This window comes from Amphiura filiformis, chromosome 19 (assembly GCF_039555335.1).
Source record: "Amphiura filiformis chromosome 19, Afil_fr2py, whole genome shotgun sequence".
In the NCBI taxonomy this organism is placed as follows: domain Eukaryota; kingdom Metazoa; phylum Echinodermata; class Ophiuroidea; order Amphilepidida; family Amphiuridae; genus Amphiura; species Amphiura filiformis.
The window spans coordinates 7,682,750-7,705,512 of record NC_092646.1 but is presented as its reverse complement, the minus strand read 5'-3'; the positions used below and the strand labels follow the sequence as shown (position 1 = coordinate 7,705,512).

At 38.8% G+C, this 22,763-nt stretch overlaps 2 protein-coding genes across 2 annotated transcripts in view; both read right to left on the bottom strand.

Moving 5' to 3' along the window:
- LOC140140355 (uncharacterized) overlaps positions 1-22,763 on the bottom strand; it is a 57,856-nt gene that overhangs the window by 29,122 nt on the left and 5,971 nt on the right. The window contains exons 2-5 of the mRNA XM_072162115.1: positions 21,730-21,849; positions 14,248-14,495; positions 13,838-13,933; positions 3,760-3,885 (exon numbers count right to left, since the gene is read on the bottom strand). The gene's annotated coding sequence lies outside the window, so the exon portion shown is untranslated. The remainder of the gene's footprint in view (positions 1-3,759; positions 3,886-13,837; positions 13,934-14,247; positions 14,496-21,729; positions 21,850-22,763) is intronic.
- On the bottom strand, positions 390-22,744 carry LOC140140354 (uncharacterized). Its single transcript, XM_072162114.1, has 5 exons — positions 22,714-22,744; positions 21,701-21,849; positions 20,322-20,875; positions 3,760-3,863; positions 390-3,166 (listed from the first exon to the last, which is right to left on the bottom strand). The coding sequence occupies exons 1-5, from the start codon at positions 22,742-22,744 to the stop codon at positions 2,271-2,273; spliced, it is 1,734 nt and encodes a 577-aa protein (XP_072018215.1). The 3' UTR covers positions 390-2,270.

The window sequence follows — 22,763 nt, the reverse complement described above, 5'->3', positions numbered from 1 at the left end:
TTCATACCTTAAATTTCATTTCCGCGTATTTAGAAATTGCAATTTTGCTACCCTTTTTTTTTTTTTTTCATGTTTTTGACACCCTAAACGTGTTACGCGCGTATCGTGCCTACCCACGAAAAACAACCCTTTTTACGCGTTTTCATTATCGCGGATGGTGTACAGGCCACAATGGGAGTGACCCCCTTGGGTCATGTCCCCTGTCAATCGATTTAAAACTTAGAAAATCCCTGAGGAAAATTGCAGAAAATGTGCTTGGGTGCCCCTAGGGCCTGGTGATGCTCCCTCCCTCCCTCCCCCATAGTGGTCTGTGCCACCCCCCCCCCCCCCCCAGGATATCTCATGCTACACCACTGTACATGGCTAGTAACTATACAACATAAGCCCTGGGAGTAAAGCCTGGGTACAAACATGATAAAGCTGATGGTCAGTGTAATTTTTAAGCTTACCAACATTGTGCCCAATGCAGGTGTCAGTGATCTGAGTGATCCGAGTATGCATTTCCACTAGGCCTTATTTGTACACAAATCTTACCTTTATACTCCTTCAATGGTCAAAAATCTGCAGGTAATTTGCTAAACAAGCTAGAAACCATCTAATTGATATGCTACAGTCATTTGTAGCTTCACTTTGAAGGATTTTATCGATAACAATTTAAAACTCGAAGAAAAACATTGTGACCGAGGTCAAAAGGTCAAAATTGTACAGGGGGCACCCAGTAAATAGCTCCCATTGACTTTCTGTACAAACAGGGTCCAGGAAAACGTCATTTTCTTGACTCCAGAGCGACTCAGTTCTTCAAAACTTACCCTTTCTGCAAGTCGAAGGTCAGATGAAGTCATCTATTGTAGAAATTATATACGGAGTCCAGCATTTTTTCCAGAAAAATGCCGAATAGATCACCCTATAGCCCATACAGCGTACGCCACCTTACGAATAGCTTGGTGTTTCTGAAATGTAACACATTTTGAAAGTTTAGCCAAATTGTAATAAAAAGTCAGATCCTGCTCATTTTTTTTTCACAGACAATCTATTTCCCAGGCCTAAATAAGGATTAAATATGAATCAGGGCCTAATAGTTGGGTTTTAAGCTTTTTCTAATGGATTTAATTCAGTCGTATTGCACATTTCCTTGTTTGAAACACTGATTTTTTCTCCCAGGGTGTAGGAGACTTTTATTTACTGGTGTGCACTCTTCATTCGAGATCCATGAATAGAACAAAACTCAAGACCCGGAAATTTCCATGGAAGGATTTAGCTAGCAAGATCATTTCTTTGCTTGAATGCTCACACTCAGGTTACAACAATAGAATCCAAGATTTATTTCTAGTCTCAGTAGTCTACCTCAACTGCCTCTATTAAAGGACTTTAGACTTGTATTGAGATCTTATTCACCATGACCAACTCTTCACTGTAATGTAAAATATGATTTCTGATGTGTGCTGTTAGATTACTATTCACTGCAAAACGTTTCTGACAATACTCGCACTCCTAGGTCCGTATGCAAAAGAGTTAGACCAGGTCTAAAGTTAGACCTGGTCTAACTTAAAGTTAGACCTGGTCTAACTGGAATTAAGTTCCATCACGAATGGTCCTTTACTTAGAGTAGCTAGCAAATTCTGAAGATTTTAATGCAATGTTCAAAGACAATAATGTCATTTCTCATGATATTAAATTCCATTTAGACCAGGTCTAACTTTATACCCGGTCTAACTCTTTTGTGCATACGGTTCTATTTGGTATGAGTTCTGATGTGTTTTGTCAGATTACCTTTCAGTGTAAAACATTTCTGACAATACTACTTTCTCTTTGGTATGAATTCAGATTTCACACCACCAAATAGTATTATATTTGTCGTACGCCCTGAATGCATTTCTCAGAAAAAACATTCATAGCCTAAAGTAAGCATTAAAATGAGCAGAAATTTGCATAACTAGCTAAATTTGGATTGGTCATGATTAGTAATATCAAATCCTGCAAGTGTACCACAGATGAGAGCGATCAAGTATTTTTTAATGATTTTAAGCAGTCGCTTTCTGTACAGAAACACTGGCATGATTTTGGAGGTAAATTAGGTAATTCCCAGACATCATAGACTTCGAGGGCCAGTCGTAAAAAATAATGACAGTCAACCTATATCTTTTCCCAGTCAGAGGGATCAGGCTAGGGCTAATTTCAACCATCATAGCTGTCGCTAAGAACTGAGTCGCTCTTGCGAAGAAAAAATGATGTTTTCTTGAGGCGAATTTAGTACATATCTCTAAGGGGATTTATTTGGTGGTGTGAAATCTGCAGATGTGTTTTGTCAGATTACCTTTCAGTGTAAAACATTTCTGACAGTACTCACACTGATAAGGCTTCTCTTTGGTATGAGTTCTGTGGTGTCTTTTCAGATCACTATTCTTTGTAAAACATTTCTGGCAATACTCGCACTCATAGGGCTTCTCTTTGGTATGAGTTCTGATGTGTCTTGTCAGTTTACTATTCATTGTAAAACATTTCTTGCAATACTCACACTGATAGGGTTTCTCTTTGGTATGAGTTCTGATGTGTGCTGTCAGATTACTATTCAGTGTAAAACATTTCTGGCAATACTCACATTGATAGGGTTTCTCTTTGGTATGAGTTCTGTGGTGTCTTTTCAGATCACTATTCTTTGTAAAACATTTCTGGCAATACTCACACTCATAGGGCTTCTCTTTGGTATGAGTTCTGATGTGTCTTGTCAGTTTACTATTCATTGTAAAACATTTCTGGCAATACTCACTCTGGTAGGGTTTCTCCTTGGTATGAGTTCTGATGTGTGCTGTCAGTTTACTATTCTCTGTGAAACATTTCTGGCAATACTCACACTGATAGTGGTTCTCTTTGGTATGAGTTCTGATGTGTTTTGTCAGACGATCATTCCGTGTAAAACATTTCTGGCAATACTCACACCGATATGGTTTATCTGTGGTATGAGTTCTGATGTGTCTTGTCAGTTTACTATTCTGTGTAAAACATTTCTGGCAATACTCACATTGATAGGGTTTCTCTTTGGTATGAGTTCTGATGTGAACTGTCAGATGACTATTTTGTGTAAAACATTTCTGGCAATACTGACACTGATACGGCTTTTCTTTGGAATGAGTTCTGATGTGGTACACAAGGCCACTGCTTTTAGTAAAACACAGGCCCGTACGCAGGGGGGGTGCGGGGGGTGCGGTCGCACCCCCCCAAATGTGCAAAAGTATGCAAAAAGTCCCAAAATATTACAATTTGCGAGCGTAGCTAGCAAAAAAAAATCAGGGTTTTTACGCTTTTCTGGCCAAAAAGGTCCAAATTTTTGAGGAAAAGTCCACTTTTTACAAAATCGCACCCCCCTTGGAAAAAAAGGTCCACTTTTTCAAAATCAGCACCCCCCCAAAAAAAATCCTGCGTACGGGCCTGGTAAAACACTTGTGACAATATTCACACTGATATGATTTCTCTCTGTGAATTCCGATGCGGTTCACTAGGCTTTGTTTTAAGGCAAAACATTTCTGACAGACCTCACACTGATAGGTTTTCTCTTTAATGTTCAAGCATCTGTGCGCCCGTACATATTTTATCAGATGTCTGTTAACATGGGTTTTAAATTTATCCAAAGAATAATGCTTTAGTTTGCAAAATGCACAAGAAAATGGTTTTAAAAGTTTTGATGCCATCTTAAGAAGAACCCAACAACATTCAAAGATGTAGATCAAGTTACTGTGTGGAGTGTGTGCTCCTGAAACATACCATGGAATTCACTTCTCGACTGGACAAGATGTCCCTGAGTGAAGCAGCCCGCATGCACTACAAGACCACAATCCTCACTGGCTGCCGTCTTAGTCCTGGTCCAACTGCAGTGGATCGCGATTATATCTGAAAGGTTACAATATTTAGAGAATAAAGGTCATTAGGTTTCACTACCTGGAGAGAATTGATCAAAAATTGAATTCCCTCCTGAGGTTCGTATCTGTCAATGAGTTGACCAGATCCCAAAGATGTCATTATAGCTACAGGCAGTATATAACACAAATGGGTCAATGAGTTAACATAAAAATGACCTTGTGTGGTATTTGGTTCCCAGGAAGTGAGTTTTGCCTGAGGCAATTTGTGGTTAAATGTTGATCCCTCACTACAAGAGTTAATTACCATCGATTTGGTTGAAAAAGGAGGCGAGATATAATCAAATCTCTGCAGGTAACAAAACGTAATGATTGTTTTTAGCCACCTGCTGGAGTGCATCTATCGTCTCATAACACAGGCGACATCATTATTTTGGGTCTTCGAGTTGTTTTATGCTTTATATTCAAAATCTTATCCTTATACTGTATACCAAATTTTTCAAAATTTTATAATCTTCCTTCAAGTTAATTTTGGTAATTTATAGTAGGCCCTACTGCAGTATAACTTGCAAATTTAGAGGAAACTTGCAATGCATTGTTGGACCTTTGGAAATCAGTGTCATGTCTAATTATGTGCTGGCCTTATGGACATGGCCTCTATTAACATTGACCTGACACAGAAAATATCAGGGCTGTCAACTTTTTGGAATGGCTTGGCGTGAGGCAGAAGCGTACCGGGATTTGCCGACTCCAATGCTCATTTTGTACCATGATTATTTGAGCCACGGGGGTCTAGAATGTGAAAAGCGGGAGTAGGAGCAACAAATTATTCATGACGATGCGTGAGATTTTACTCATTTTCCAGCTTTTTGCGTGAGATTTACTACCTAGGCGTGAGATTATACTCCCTTGGCGTGAGACCGTGAGAAAGTGACCCAATTCGTGAGACTCACGGCCAATGCATGAGAGTTGACAGCCCTGAAAATATGTTGCTTTTCAGCTTTTAGTGAGTATTTTCTCAACCTTGCTCTACCTGCAGGACACAGTCACAGTTCTTCAACTCTTATGGCCTTAGATTGCGCTGGGTACAAAATGTAACTTCAGATTAAATTTTGAGACATGAATGATACAAGGTTGGGAAGTGATCCATTATGGCAGATAACACAATACACAGATGGCAAAAGCTGATAAACCCATTGAAGCCAATACAGCTATATGAATTATGCCATGAGGAGTGATTTTTGTGATGTCACAACTTCTCTGTAATATTATCATCAGGGAAAGATAAGCTTGGCCCAATTAAAAAAAAAACCATCACAATATTTCACAACTCAGCTAAGATTTTTGAAAATTTCATTCAGTTCATCGAACTAAACCTAATTTCACAACATGTAGGCCTATATGTTCTGAACCAGTGCACCTGTAGGCTGTAGCTGTAAGAGCACCTGTACCTGTAAGAGCACCTGTAGCTATGATAGTGATACTGTTCCTGTGATAGCAATACTGTTTGACCCCTGGTGACTCTTTTGACTATGTTCCAGCCACATTCAGAAATCTTTTTTACCACGTTTAAGCCTAATTGGACGTACTTAACATTTGACCCTCATTTATATAACCTTTGAACTCGGGTAACTTAGATGAACTTTGGATGACCTTTAACCTCGGATGACTTCGATTTTTTGTGTGTTCTACCCACCAAATATTGGCCCTCCACGATGACCTTTGACCTTGGTTGACCGTGCTTTTATTTCGCACATATATTCCCCTCATATCAAGGATTCCACCCATGAAGTTTGAGCCTGATCGCACAAAGTTTGAAATTTGAACCCTCCATGATGATCTTTGACCTCGGTTGACCGCGCTTTTATTTCATGCATATATTTCCCTAATATCAAGAATTCCACCCAACAAGTTTGAGCCTGATCAGACAAAGGTTGAAATTTGACCCCTCCGTAATGATCTTTGACCTCAGTTGACCTCAATTTAATTTTGCGTGTTACAAGGATTCCACCCACCAAATTTGAGCCCGATCGGACAAAGTTTGAAATTTGACACCTCTGTAATGACCTTTGACCTCGGTTGACCTTAATTTTATTTTGCACATATATTCATCTCGTATAAAAGATTCCACCCACCAAGTTTGAGCCCGATCAGACAGAGTTTGAAATTTGACCCCTCTGTGATGACCTTTGACCTCGGTTGACCTACATTTTATTTAGGGCATATTCTCCCTACGTATCAAGGATTCCACCCACCAAGTTTGAGCCCGATCAGACAAAATTTGAAATTTCCCCGTTTTGACCTTTGACCTCGATTGACCTCAATTTTATTTCGGGCATATATTCTGACCTCAATGTAATTTTTTCATGCTCCCCTCACACGAAGGGTTCCACCCACCGAGTTTAAGCCCAATAAGGCAAAGTTTAAATTTGGCCCCTAGATGACCTTTGACCTCGGTTGACCTCAATTTTGTTTCGCACATATATTCTCCTCGTATTGGGGATTCCACCCACCAAGTTTGAACCCGATAGGACAAAGTTTGGAATCGATGACCTCTGACCTTGATGTAATGTTTTTATGCTCCCTTCATACAAAGGATTCCACCTAAGTTTGAGCCCGATTGGACAAAGTTTGAAATTTGACCCCTCCGTAATGACCTTTGACCTCAGGTGACCTCGATTTTATTTCGGGCATGTATTCCCCTTATATCAAGGATTACACCCACCAAGTTTGGAATTTGACCCCTCCATAATGACCTTTGACCTCAATTTTATTTTGCGCATATATTCCCCTCGTATCAAGGATCCCATCCACCAAGTTTGGGCCCGATCGGACAAAGTTTGAAATTTTGACCTTCGACCTTGACCTCCGATGACCTTCAAAACCACATGGCTGACATGCTTTTTTCAATACCTATCTATATCCGAAATTTCAGCACGATGCGTTGAACCACGGCGAAACGCATAGCCGGACAGACAGATAGAGAGAGACCGCTTATTATTTTGTTAGTACTACAGCTCAACTGATCATACTTTTCCTACGTTCGACCTTGCATGATTTTTGAGTTGACACAGTCATGAAAATAACTATAGATACTTGACAGACCATTAGTAGCCCAGTTCTGAACCTTTTCATTCTTGAATGAGGCATGCATTTTAACCCTAACCCAACTAGGTCTCACTAAAGCTCACTATTAAAACCACTCTGTGTGCATGCATTCCATTCCACGTGACTTGATGACGCAATCAGCCCAAGTCATGGCTACATGCTGGGGATCTTCTGCGTGGCTTGCGAGGCATCCCAGGTTCGAATCCCGGGGTGCAAAGTGACTTTTTTCTTCATCTTCTCTCCTTTTTTGGTTTCTTCTTTCCCTTCCGATAGCAAAAAAACCATGTGTTGGGTTAGGGTTAATATGCATGTTTTTCCTAGACTTAGGCCTCCTTCTAATCCCGGGGGTGCAAAGTGACATTTTTCTTCATCTTCTCTCCTTTTTTGTTTCTTCTTTCCCTTCCGATAGCAAAAAAACCATGTGTAGGGTTAGGGTTAATAGCAGACATGCCAACTTTGAAATCCAGATTTCCGTACTCAAAAGAACAAAAATCCGTATTGTGCACCCTAAAACCGTATTTTAAAAAAATGTACCTTTTGCATACCTGCCAACCCCAGAAACCCCAAAAGTAGAACACATAATTGCGAGGGAGCACTTGTGCGACAAAGCACGTAACGGCCAGGGTCCAGGGGCCAGCCTTACGAATTTGCAATCAAATTTGGCAATACCAAAGAACCATTCCATCAAAGTAATAAATCAATACAGAAAGATGCTTCCTTCATGAGTTATCACTCATTGAATGAAAGTGCTACTTTGCTATACTTTACATGGAAAGCGGCCATCTTAAAGTCGTCATATGTCCTTAAATACATTACTGATCAAGCTGATTGTCGGATATGCGATGCACAATTACAAATTCATTATTAAAAGATTTGGTGACCTCAGTCAACCTTTGACCTTGTATGTGACCTTTGACCTCACGAAATTGGGTAAAGTATGTAAACCAAACAAATTGACATATTTCTTGAAACATTGGGTTCTGTTACTTCTAATGTTTTTAGAAGTATGCTTTGTTAAATCTTTCAAGTTCAGAAAATCATTGATCATCATCTGAATCATCATCATAGTATCAGTCGGTAGGCCTAACATCGGGTTTTGTTCATGTTTAAAAAAAAAAATTAAACAGTTTAATGCCAATGTCAATTAGAAGACTGTACTGGGTATAGCAGTTATCTATGCATGGTTAAAGAAAAATATTAAAAATATTAAAAATATTAATGTGCCACTGGGTGCACCATTGAGAAAACAAAGTCGGAAAGCATCTTGCAGGCTTATTCTTTTGCAGACCTAAATATAGTTAACTAAATACTTCCAGAAGACATAGCATGATGTGTAGCAGTTAGATGAAGATGCTTAATAAAAAATATTTATGTGCATGAAAAAAAAGTCGGGAGAAAATTCCTTCGGAAACCATCTTGTATAGGCCTATAAATATTTCTTTAATGTGCATGCATCGTGCGAAAGTCGGAAGTAAAAGGAGGTCGGAAACCTTCTTGTAGGCTTATTCTTTTGCACCAATAGAGCTAAATAGTTAACTAAATACCTTCAGAAGACATAGCATTAGGTGGCTAATAAAAATATTAATGTGCATGAAAAATCTGCAAGTCAGAAGAAAATTATTTCGGAAACCATCTTGTAGGCCTATTATAACCTGAACTGAACTGAACTGAACTGATATAATAATTTTTTAATGTGCATGCATGATCGAAAGTCGAGAGAAAAACGATGTAATCAACCACTTTAACAGACCAAGAAAGTGGTCAAATGATACCAGTAATTCAGTCGGTAGTCTAATCTTGCAACTGTTTATCTTTTTAAGACACAACAATTTATTATTTTCGTCAAAATTCTGGAATTCCGTATTTTTTTGGAGGTGACCGTACTACCATATTTTTCATGTTTTACCGTACAAAATACGGTGAAACCGTACTAGTTGACATGTCTGTAATAGACTTGAAGCATTATTTGAAACTCAATCAGATACACATTGCTCATTTCAAGTCTTTGAACATGTACGGATAGGTATTAAATATTAACAAATATTAACTCCTATGAGGGGCATGGTTAAAATTGTAGGCCCAAGGTGATAGGCCCAAGGCTGCACCTCGGGTCATGGTTTTGAGATCACAGCGGGCCTATTATAATGTTAACCATGACCCGAATAAAGCAGTCAATATTTGTTTTATATACCTCATTAATATAGATTTTTGTCATCTGATTGGTTAAAAGGCCTATTTTATTGTTCATAGGCTATGGTAAAATTTACAAAGAAAGTTTTTTGTTATGAACCGGTCGTGTCACCGCAACTGGCAGGCAGCGGGTTGGCGCCGCGTGCGTAATGCGAACACGCCATCGCGCGCGTAGAGTTAAATTTGATCCGGACGCACACTGATGATGTGAAAATGACTATGCTCAGGGAATAGTCTTTTAAAAAGACTATCGCCCGGGGAATAGTTCAGTTTTTACATAATTCTTAAAAAGGAGGGCATAGCTAATTCAATGACTGCACTTTTAATCAATCAGATGACAGGAATCTTTATAATATAATATATATATTATAATTATGAAAAAAAATTCCTGCAATCAATCTAAACTTTAAATGTTGAAAGAATACATGTTATTTTTTGTTCATTACTTTTTACACCTTTTGACTGATTCTACATTGGTCTTTATTATTTTGTGCAACATTTTGCCCTATGCTGTTATTTATTTTAAAATATAAATAACTGGCAAAACAAACATTTAAATTATAGCTGGGAAATAGGTCAATATAAGGGGCTGTGCAATAATTAATGAGCCCCCGAGCTAAAATTTCCAAACGGCTCGCCAAAAATCGCTAGTTCCCACCCCTCTCGGCCCGCCAAAATCGCTTCCCCCCCTCTTGGCCCGCCAAAAAAAAATTGCCCCTTACACATGTCAAATTTTTTGATCTGCAAACTTTAAGGGTCTATATACATGTTGCTAGTGCAGCGAGCAGGAAAATTTGCATATTTAAGCGTTTCTGTAGTTTTCCCTACGCCTTTTTAGAGCATTTTATCTAAAAGGTGCCCCAAGAACGTGTGCCAAAAATCGCTTGCCCCCCCCCTCTCGGCTTGCCAAAAATTGCTTCCCCCCCCCCCACAATTTTACCCTCCCCCAGGGCTCAAAATTATTGCACAGCCCCTAAGGGACCGATCGTTATTTACGGCAGGGGGGAATGGGTGTTTTGGCAAAAATATCGACAAAAAATTTCGCTCCCCCTCAAAATTTTCGCTTCCCCTTGTTTTCCCAATTTTCTCCATTTAAAATTTAACAATCCCCCCTCCTGGTTCAACTAAAATTTCAGGTTCCCCCCTCAAGACCACAAAAAATTTCGTGTTCCCCCTAAATTATCCCATTCCCCCTGCCATAAAGAACGATCGCTCCCTAAGTCACAGCTGCCCATATATTGTCAAATTCTAGTAAATTCATTTACCGGCTGGGAGGAAAATAAGGGGAACACTAACATATATAGAAATGCCACATAGGTCCACTCAAAAACCCTGGAAAGTCCCAAAATGGGCGACTGAAGTTAATTAAAAGTTCAGAAATTTTAACTTTATAAAAGAAGGAATTTAGGCAAAAGATGGAAAAGTAGCATCTCTGCCATACCGGAAATTACTGGGAAATACTTATAACAAGGCGGGTCTCGAACCACAGGTCTCGTCTGCTTTCCCAACTGTGTACTTTCGCGATTACTTTTGGTAGAGGTAAATGAACCTGCAACCCATGGTGACCCCGAAATGACCTTCCAAACATTTGGCTCTAAATATTGACTGTACCCACATAGTTTCATGCCCATAAGATAATTTTTAGTAATTTGACCTCAGATGACTCCTGGATGACCTCGAATGACCCCGAAATAACCTTCCAAACATTTGGCTCTAAATGTTGACTGTACCCACCAAGTTTCATGCCCATACGATTAATTTTAGAAATTTGACCTCAGATGACCCCTGGGTGACCCCGAAATGACCGAAATTTAACTCAAAATGTTGACCGTACCCACCAAGTTTCGTTCCCAAATGACAATTTTAGTAATTTGACCTCAGATACACTTGGGTGCCCTTACCAATGTTGAAGCCTTATTAAGCAATATTTAAGCATCGAATCAGTACTGATGTATGGTGCAGAAACCTGGACAATTACATCAAAGTTTAGGAAGGCGCTTGATGGCTGTTATACAAGACTACTGAGAAAGGCACTTAATGTTGGGAGCTGTAACTAGGCGAGTTAAAAAAAGGCGAGTTAAAGAAGAGCGAGTTAAAAAGGCGAGTTACCCCCCATAGAGATTAGGTTTTTTGTCAATTACCCCCACGAAGTAAGCTAAAGGCGAGTTACGACAACACCAACAAGTCCCACAAGCGAGTTACGACAACACCAACAAGTCCCACATGTTACAACAACACCATCAAGTCCTGCAAGCGAGTTACGACAACACCATCAAGTCCTGCAAGCGAGTTACGACAACACCATCAAGTCCTGCAAGCGAGTTACAGCAACACCATCAAGTCCCATTGGCGAGTTACATGTAGGACTTGATGTAGGTTTTTCCTGTGAGGTCTTCAATTTGGAAAGTAATGCTTTACCTTGTAATATTATAATATTAATTAATTATCCATACTTGCAGATCTGTTATTTGTTACATTGCTGGGCCTCTTTGACAAGTGGTTCCTGCTTAAAATTATTATTTGCTCCAAGGTTACCCAATACATTACCCTGAACTAAGGCTGGCATTTTCAGGCTATCAAAATGCATTCAAATTACCCGAAAATGCCAGGCCTACCCTGAACATAGGTGCCCTGAACCATCATTAATTACCCAGCATGTGATAATTAGCCTTCTTGACTTGACAAATGGCAGACAACAACAGATGGTGAGAATTAAATATATAGCATTTGAGATTTGAAATTATAACTCGTCAATGGGACTTGCGGTAAAAATTGCTTATTGGACTTGCCGTAACTCGCCGGCGGGACTTGTCGTAATTCTTAACTCGCTAATGGGACTTGTCGTAACTCGCCGGCGGGACTTGCCGTAAAAATCCTAACTCGCTGGCGGGACTTGCCGTAAAAATCTTAACTCGCTTATGGGACTTGTCGTAACTCGCCGGCAGGACTTGTTGTAAATCTTAACTCGCCGATGGGACTTGTCGTATTCTCAGCAGGGGTCACTCTTTAATCTCTGCAGGGGGTAACTCGCCAATCTAACTCGCTTTTCATCTAACTCGCCCATTCTTAACTCGCCATTTACCTGTCCCCCTTAAGGTTACCTGGCAGTCGCACACCACCAATAAGGAGCTGTACGGCAATCTCTCCCCAATCTCTGAAAGGCTGAAAACAAAAAGGCTGAGATTTGCGGGACACTGTGCCAGAAGTGAAACAGAGGCAGCTTCCAGAGTTTTGCTGTGGCAGCCTACGCATGGTAAAAGATCAAGAGGACAACCACGGAAGGACTACATTAAGCAACTAATCGAGGATACTGGACTAGAGAGACAAGACATTAGGAACTGCATGCAGAACAGAGTTGTGTGGAGAGCCATCAGCGGAGTCCGACTAGACAAGTCGACATAAGCAAGTAAGCAAGTAAGCAATCAAGCAGATAAGTTAATAAAAATATGTTTTGATGACATTTACTTAAAATGAAGAACATATTCTCAAGTTTGTACTTGACATAAATGAGTTTAAAAGTTTCATTCACATGTCTACATTTACGAAAATCCAACACCTGGATGCAATTACCACTGCCCACCCAGTATATTATTCTCCCTAATTTGAGAGCAAAAATAAATTAAATTGTCCACCCAGTAAATTATCCTTATGAGTTTATATGTGTACTGTCAGATCACTAGTCTCAATGTAAAACATTTCTGACAATCACAATACTCAGTTACTCACACTGATAGGGTTTCTCTTTGGTGTGAGTTCTGATGTGTCTTGTCAGATTACTATTCTGTGTAAAACATTTCTGACAATACTCACACTGATAGGGTTTTTCTTTGGTGTGAGTTCTGATGTGTTTTGTCAGATGACTATTCTGTGTAAAACATTTCTGGCAATACGGACACTGATAGCGCTTTCTCTTTGGTATGAGTTCTGATGTGCCGTGTGAGATCACTATTCTGTGTAAAACATTTTTGGCAATAGTCACACTGATATGGCTTTTCTTTGGTATGAGTTCTGATGTGTGCTGTCAGATTACCATTCTTTGTAAAACATTTCTGGCAATACTCACACTGATAGGTTGTTTCTTTAGTATGCGTTCTGATGTGTGCCGTCAGTTTACTATTCTCTGCAAAACATTTCTGGCAATATTCGCACTGATAGGGTTTCTCTCTGGTATGAGTTCTGATGTGTATTATCAGATTACTTTTCCTTGTAAAACATTTTTGGCAATACTCACACTGATAGGGTTTCTCTTTGGTATAAGTTCTGATGTGTTTTGTTAGATGACTATTCCGTGTAAAACGTTTCTGGCAATGTTCGCACTGATATGGCTTTTCTTTGGTGTGAGTTCTGTGGTGTGCGAGGCTACTGCTTTGAGTAAAACACTTCTGATAATATTCACACTGATATGATTTCTCTGTGTGAATTTTGATGTGGTTCATTAGGCTAGTTTTTAGGGCAAAACAATTCTGACAGTACTCGCACTGATAAGGTTTCTCTTTGGTATGATAAAACACACTTTTGCATCTGCGAGCCCGCACATATTTAATCAGATGTCTGTTAACATGGGTTTTGAATTTGTCCAAAGAATAATGCTCAAGTTTGCAAAATGCACAAGAAAACGGTTTTAAAAGTTTTGATGCCATAAATATTCAAAGATGTAAATCAAGTTACTATGTACACCTGAAACATACCATGGAAGTCAATTACGCATGCAATATAAGACCACAATCCTCACTGGCTTCTGTCTGGTTCTACCTTTATTAAAGTGTCCCAGTGGATCAAAATATCTGAAAGGTTAAAATATAAATTAATATTTGTTATTATAGTTTACAGTTTTACTTTATATAATCCTACAACACTCCCGCAGAGGATAGAAATGTGCATGCTTGTTTTGAGGTCCCTACACCAGTGGCATATAGCCCGGAGGAAGCTAGTCGATCTAGTTGCATACCTTTGAGGGGGCTGTAAGTCTCAGAAATTAAGGGATAAACAACTTGAAATAATAAGTCAGAGGCCCGGTCAGAGGAAACCTCTCCCTCACACACACACCTACATACACCCCGATCCCAAAATCAACATTTAAAGACGCACATCAAGTTACCTGCTAATTAAGTAATTCTTACAAAGATGTCCTCTGGTGAAGGAGCACGACAAGACAACAATCCTCACCGGCATCCAACTTTTAAGTGTGGGTGTCCAGTTTTTCTGGTTGTCCTCACTGGCTTCCAACTGAATTAGCGTGGGTGTTTAGTTTTACTGCTCATTCTTACCGGCTTTCAACTGTATTAGTGTGGAAATTTAGTTTTACTGTCCAGAATGCACTAATGCCAAAGATCACAGCCCAAAAACCTGAAATGGTAAATTTAAGGGATCTGGAATGAGCGTTTCAACAGTATTTTTTATGGGACATGAGAGCACATCAGACATATCGAATTGCATTCTGAATACGAAGAATGTCTTTCTGATATCAAATAATTTTGATTTTTTGAAATTTGATATTTTTCACATTTTTGATATATAACAGTCCGGGGATAACAGTCCTCGAAGTAAATTTGATAAATCTAACGACATATTCTTAAAGTGTATGAAACTGGGAGAAAAAGCCGAGGATCAGTTGAAAATTTTGACCTTTGATATTGAAGATATGGATTTTTTTCCAAAAAAGACCTAATTTTTTTTTTTTTTTTGGTGTTTTGGGAAAAAAATCCATATCTTCAATACGAAAGGTCAAAATTTTCAATTGATCGTCGGCTTTTCATCAGGGTCTTAGCTAGCCACCCGTCTGGCTGTCATTTTAGACGGCCAGTTTGCTCCTGGGACGGGCAAAACTAATGCCTTTGACAGATGCTATATTATAAATTGTATGTTTTGAGAAGCTAATTGACTTTTTTAGTAGACCCAATTTGTAGAACAAGGCCATATCAGCACATATTTGAACTCTTTGAACCTCCAATGGGCTATAGATGTCTGGTAAATGTTTTAAAGGTTTAATTAGGACAGGCAATTTTATTCAAATGATGGGCAACCCTCAGTTTCTAGCTAAGACCCTGCTTTTCATCCCACCTACATGTACATACACTTTAAGTATAAATCATCAGATTTATAAAGTTTACTTCAAGTACTGTTAAATATCCAAAATATCAATTTTTAATCATTTGCCATAAAATGTGTATTACATTGCGAATTTCAAAAAATCAAAATTATTTGATATCAGAAGGACATTCTTCGTATTCAGAATGCAATTCGATATGTGTGATGTGCTCTAATGTCCCACAATAAATACTGTCCAAACGTTCATACCCCACCCCTTAATGAATGTTTCAAATATTCTAAAATTGGGAAAATACATATGACATCCAGGAGTAAACATTATTATGTTTTGATGAATCCAAGTGTGTGAAAATATTAGATCCGAAACATAATAATGATAAAATTGGATGCTTTACGCCCAGTATTTATTGGTCTCGTCCAACATTTTAAAACTCATAGCTCGACCAATAAATATGGGCTCAATCGATCCAATTTTATACCATTATTGGTCAGCAAAAGTGTGTTACTGGTTATTTTTGACTGTCACTTCACTGGGACATTTTCCAATTACCATTAGCATTTACCCAGAGCTCTGGAATCCCGGGGGGGGTTCTTCGAAAAATTTTGTACGGGGGTGTGCCACGCAGACTTTCGGATGCTGACTTTCTCTATACCTACTTTTTGCTGTTTTTGCTACCCATCAGTATACCAATTTTCAAGAAAAAGCACCCAAAAGCACCCAAATTTGCCATAATTACGCTTTAAGGGCATTTTTGCCAAATGCCTAATTGGGCGATTGGTCTCCACTGAAGACCCACCCATCGATATACCAAAATCGCTGAAAAGGTACCCCAAAACCGTGGCACATCCCCGTATACCTTCAACCAGGAAGAACCCCCCCCGGGTCTGGAATATGCTGACATGTTGGAACTGGGAAATTGCATGTTTACCCTCAGTGGCGCATCGTTGGCGCTACTACCCCGGGGTGAAGGTAATTCAATTTTGCCGCCCCTTCATCAACAGCCCGAAAAGGTTGACCCAATTTTTTTTCAGTTGTTTGAAAAAGTGAAGAGCAAAAAAAGGGGTTATTAAGTGCTCACTCCCTAAAAGCAACACATTTTGATGTATAGAACAATTGCTTGAATTTTTTTATACTTTTCACATTTTTACCGCCTTTTTTCTTTAATAATTCTTTTTGCCGCCCTCCTTCTTTCGCGCCCCCCATTGTTTGCTGCCCCTTCTTCTTCTGCCGCCCTTCGCTTTTGGCCGCCCCTGCTTTTACCCCCGGGGCTGGCACCACCAAAGCCCCCCCCATAAAAAAAATATGCGCATGACCCTCACATTCTTCAAGGTCATGGCCAAAACGTGAGGGGGGAGGGGGCAAGAATTTGGGGTGGGGAGAATTTTGCCCAAACCAAACAGGTTTAAGAAAACAGTAAAGCTCCTACACCAATTTGAAATTATGACTTGACCTACAAAGATAACAAATTTGGCCGATTCCTTTTAGGTTCAAGTTGGGACATGTGTAAACATTACAAATATGCAAAAAAAATCAGGTTTGTAAAAAAATTAACCAATATTTCATATCATAAGATCGTACATTATGGCTTTATATATATGCAAATATATGTGCTCCCAATATAAAATACATAAAACATCGTAATTATATTATAACAGCATGATTTATTACTCGGAGTTTCACGCCTAAAACGGCGATCATCAGATAAATAGCTGAACACTGCTCCCAATATATATATCTAGACCAGGGATCCGCAAATAGCGGTGCACTCCCCAAGTGGCGCGCGGCGCTGTTTAGATTTTTTAAATAAAAAATAAAAAATAAAAAATTTTACAAAAAAATCAATATCTCCAATATTATATTAATATATATTTCAACATTAAGCAATGCGATTCCCATGTTATCCTTGTTAAGACAGGCTAAAATAGTACAAAATGTTGCACCAAATGGCATCATTTGCACCTCAAATTTTAAAAAATCAATAGCTTCAGATGGGGGACAACCCCCTCTGACTCCCCCGGTGACTTTGCAGGCATTGAGTGGCGCTTTGAAGTTTTCTTTTATTTCATGTGGCGCTTCAACAAATCTATTTGAGGAAGTCTGATCTAGACCATTTGAAGTTTGCAAAATGCCAGTGGATTAGGGACCGTTCACATACACTTGTAAGGGGGGCCTGGTGCAAAAACATTTCTTTTTTGGGGCCCCCCTTTACAGACCTCAAAAATTTCAGGCCCCCCTTTTTGACATGAAAATTATGGGTCAACCCCATAGAAAAGCATATAAACTTAATTTTTCCAGGAAAATTTGTGGTCATTTTTCAGGCCCCCCCTTAGGAGGATCAAAAATTTCAGAGCCCCCTTTTTGCATCAGGCCCCCCTTACAAGTGTTTGTGAATGGTCCCTTACAAAAAATGGCATGTGCAAAGGAGGAGGGCAAAGATTTTCTGGCAGGCTGGGGGGAGTGATTTTTGGCAGGCCAATGGGGGGGAGCATTTTTTTTGGGGGGAGCATTTTTTTGCAGTTTGTGAATTCTACCCCCATGCTCACTGCCCCATGGCATACACAATTATTCCACCACTCCCTTCTCTTTTATTTGAGATACCGTATTCATTCCATTAACTGCCCGTGCCCCTATACGTGCCCACCCAGCAACTGTACTACACATGATCCTCTATCATTTTGTACAGGATTCATGCAACTGTACACACAGAACTATCTGTAAACATAAAATCCATATATTCTGGGCTATTTTTTACATGCAATTATGTAAACACTATAAAAATAAGTGCCTACCCAAAATGATTTTGGTAACCGCCCGCCCTCAGCGGTTAATGGAGTGAATATAGTACATTGTAACTTGGGCAGTTTTTTTTTCAAATAACCACAGAGCATTTCTCATTTTATTTGTCTTTAAATTGGGTTTACAAACACTACCGTATAACCACTCGGGTATAAGGCCACCCCCCTAGATGGCATATTTCACTTCAAAATGAGGGTGGGCTTATAACCGGGGAAGGGCTAGTGCTTGAAATAAAAAATAAGAGCAATCACCCCATTTGTATATGCCCAATGTACCAGTAATTTCAATCTCTGTCCATTTCTTAAAGTGTGGAATGTTAATTATCAACTGATATTTATATATATTTGTTCTGAAATATGAGAGCAAAGCATTGATTTGATTTAAGAACTTTGCCAAAATTTAGTAATGGGCTTATACCTGAGTGCACCCTTGTTCCCAGAATGTTTTGAAAAATATGGGGTGGGCTTATAACGGTGGTTACGGTAATTAGGATCAGACTAGGGTTGTTGTCGACAAAGACTATATCATTAAAAATATTAGAGATAAGCTTAAGATTACAATTATTGGCCATGAAATAACTTCTGGGTATATTTAAAGAAAAGTAATAATTGAGTAACATTACAATGATAGGGTGGATCAATAGACTTCATTTTGTAATGTCGAGTTACTGATATGATTATGTGTATTTGACAGTAATATTTTGATGTAAATAAACAACGCATAATGTGATCTCTGAACTTAATATTTAGACTTTATTGATGTATTGCTTTGTCAACAACTTGCCAATGTCGGATCTTGAGATTTGATGACTGTCGACAATGAAAATTCTACTTCAAAGACAACCCTAGATCAGACATACCGTATTCAATTAACTCTACCCATGGATTCTAATGAATAAGCATGTTTATGAAAATATTAAAATAAAAAATGCCGTATCAAATAAGCTGCCTTAATCATTACTGGGCAGCATAATCTGTGTGGCCCATGACCTCTGAACTCACAGAAATCTTAGTAAGGCTAGATGTGATTTGAGAGTGATAAATGAATTAACACTTTTTGGTGCTAAATTATGCTCGGGTGTAGCTATCGATATCACAATGCATTTAATGGATCATTTCCAAGATTTTATTCAAAAAAATGATGTAAGAAGATTAAGTTAAAAAATGCTTAATACAATCAAATATTAGAACTTGAACAATTCCCTGTGCAGCAAGTTTTTACATGTTATTTTGAGTCGGGTGTATTTTTAGCTGGTTGGAGAAGACTGCACTACAAATATGTTTGTTCCAGCACTCAAAATTTATTTTGGGTTGGCAGGGTTGAGAAGGGGGTTGGTTGGGTGACCGCAAAAACATCAGTAATTTTCTCTTTGGTATGAGTTTGTATGCGTCTTGTCACATTGCAAGTCACTGTAAAACATTTCTGGCAATACTCACACTCATGGGGTTTTTCTTTGGTATGAATCATCAGGATGTGCATTATTTGTTAAGTTATTTTTCTGTGTTAAACATTTCTGGCAATAATCGCACTGATAGGGTTTTTCTTTGGTATGAGTTCTGATGTGTATTGTCAGATCACTATTCAGATTCACTGTAAATAATTTCTGGCAATACTCCCACTGATAGGGTTTTTCTTTGGTATGAGTTCTGATATGTCTTGTCAGATCATTATTCCATGTAAAATACTGACACTGATAGGGTTTCGTGTTGATATGATTTTGTGTCTTGCCAAATAGTATTCCACTGTAAACATTTCTTACAATACACTGATAGCGTTTCTCTTTGGTGTGAGTTCTGATGTGCCTTGCCATATTACTATTCTCAGTAAAACATTTCTGGCAATAATCGCGCTTATAGTATGAACTATGATATGTGCTATCAGATTACTATTTGCTGTAAAACATTTCTGGCAACACTCACACTGATAGGGTTTATCTTTGGTGTGAGTTCCGATGTGTGTTGTCAGATTGCTATTCAATGTAAAACATTTCATGCAATACTCGCATTGATAGGGTTTCTCTTTTGTATGAGTTCTGATGTGCACTGTCAGATGACTATTTTGTGTAAAACATTTCTGGCAATACTCGCACTGAGGTCTTTTCTTTGGTATGAGTTCTGATGACGCAAAGCCATACTGCTTTGAGTAAAACACTTCTGACAATATTCACACTGATATGATTTCTCAGTGAATTCTAATGTGGTTCACTAGGCCAATTTGCAGAGCAAAACATTTCTGACAGTATTCACACTGGTAGGGTTTCTCTTTGGTATGATTTCTGATGTGACTTGTCAGATCACTTCTGTGTAAAATTTTCTGGCAATACTCACACTGATGGTTTCTTTTTGGTATGAGTTCTGATGTGTCTTGTCAAATTTGTTTTCAGTGTAAAACATTTCTTGCAATACTGACATTGATAGGGCTTCTCTTTGGTATGAGTTCTGATGTGTGTTGTCAGATTACTATTCAGTGTAAAACGTTTCTGGCAATACTCACACTGATAGGGTTTTTCTTTGGTATGAGTTCTAATGTGTACTGTCAGATGACTATTTTGTGTAAAACATTTCTGGCAATACTCGCACTGATAGGGCTTTTCTTTGGTATGAGTTCTAATGTGGTACGCCAGTCTACTGCTTAGAGTAAAACGCTTCCCACAATATTCACACTGATATGATCTTTCAGTGTGAATTCTTATGTGGTTATGAGTTCGGATGTGTGCTGTCAAATTACTATTCGCTGTAAAACGTTTCTGGCAATACTCGCACTGATAGGGTTTATCTTTGGTATGAGTTCTGATGTGTGTTGTCAGATTATTATTCAGTGTAAAGCATTTCTGGCAATACTCGCACTGATAGGGTTTCTCTGGTATGAGTTCTAATGTGTACTGTCAGATGACTATTTTGTGTATAACATTTCTTGCAATACTCGCACTGATAGGGTTTCTCTTTGGTATGAGTTCTGATATGTGCTGTCAGATGACTATTCCGTGTAAAACATTTCTGGCAATATTCGCACTGATAGGGCTTATCTTTGGTGTGAGTTCTGATGTGTGCTGTCAGACGATTATTTCGTGTATAACATTTCTTGCAATACTCGCACTGATAGGGTTTCTCTTTGGTATGAGTTCTGATATGTGCTATCATATTACTATTCGCTGTAAAACGTTTCTGGCAATACTTACATTGATAGGGTTTATCTTTGGTGTGAGTTCTGATGTGTGTTGTCAGATTACTATTCAGTGTAAAACATTTCTTGCAATACTCGCACTGATAGGGTTTCTCTTTGGTATGAGTTCTGATGTGTGCTGTCAGATGACTATTTTGTGTAAAACATTTCTGGCAATATTCGCACTCATAGGGCTTTTCTTTGGTATGAGTTCTGATGTGGTACACAAGCCTACTGCTTTGAGTAAAACACTTCTGACAATATTCACACTGATATGATTTCTCCGTGTGAATTCTGATGTGGTTCACTAGGCTTTGTTTTAAGGCAAAACATTTCTGACAGTCTTCGCACTGATAGGTTTTCTCTTTAATGTTCAAGCATCTGTGAGCCCTCACATATTTAATTAGATGTCTGTTAACATGGGTTTTAAATTTGTCCAAAGAATAATGCTTAAGATTGCAAAATGCACAAGAAAATGGTTTTAAAAGTTTCATTGCCATCTTAAGAAGAACCCAACAACATTCAAAGATGTAGATCAAGTTACTGTGTGGAGTGTGTGCTCCTGAAACATACCATGGAATTCACTTCTCGACTGGTAAATATGTCCTTGAGTAAAGCAGCACACATGCAATACAAGACCACAGTCCTCACGAGCTGGTTCTACTTTGTTAGTTTCCCAGTGGATCGTAATATCTGAAAGATTAAAATATAAAATATCAATTAATAACAATATCCGTTATTATAGTCTGCAATTTTACTTTATAATCTGATAAAACTTATCATATTTTTTGTGGATATAAATTTGCATGCTGTTGTTGAGGCCCAGTGATGTATCCAAGGCGGCAGCTTCCCCCTGTGGATGAGTTTGTAACACCTATAAGGGATCTGTTAAGTCTCAGAAATTAATAGAAAAATAACTTGAAACAAGACCGAGGATGCTTTGCCCCCCCCATCCCAGAATAAACATTTAAAGACGTAACTGCTTAGTAAATTCTTGCAAAGATGTCCTCTGGTGAAGGAGAAGCAGAACAAGATAAAAATCCCCACTGACTTACTTTTAGTCAGGGTGTTTATATAGTTTAATGGTTGTCCTTACCTTCCGTCTTGCAACCCTGGCTATTGCAACTGTATTAACCCTGACACAGAAAATGCATTTTTATTATCGGAAAACAACGAATGACAAGGATAGAAGATGGAAAAAAAAAGTCACTTGGTACCCCAAAAATTGACAGGACCCCTCGCGTGCCAAGCATGAGATCACCGACCCTTAGCCATGGTTGTTTCACTGGATCGGCCAGGGATTCCATGCATGTATATGACTCAGGGTGATTGCGTCATGGCAACATGTGGTGTGGTATAGAGGTGATCCACTTCACTCATGTGCGACTTAAGGCACTGATTTCCATAGTATTCCTCATTCAATACACGACCTCATAACTTTGGCGGGCTATTTTGAAACAGTCATGGTTGCACATGCAGGTACTTCTTTTGAAAGTCCTAAACAAGGTATAGCAGTTGTTGATAGGATATGCAGCTTATAGAACATGGATTTCTAACCTCTATACTTCTCCATAGTCCATTTGCCCATTTTGCTTACTCTGGCTATA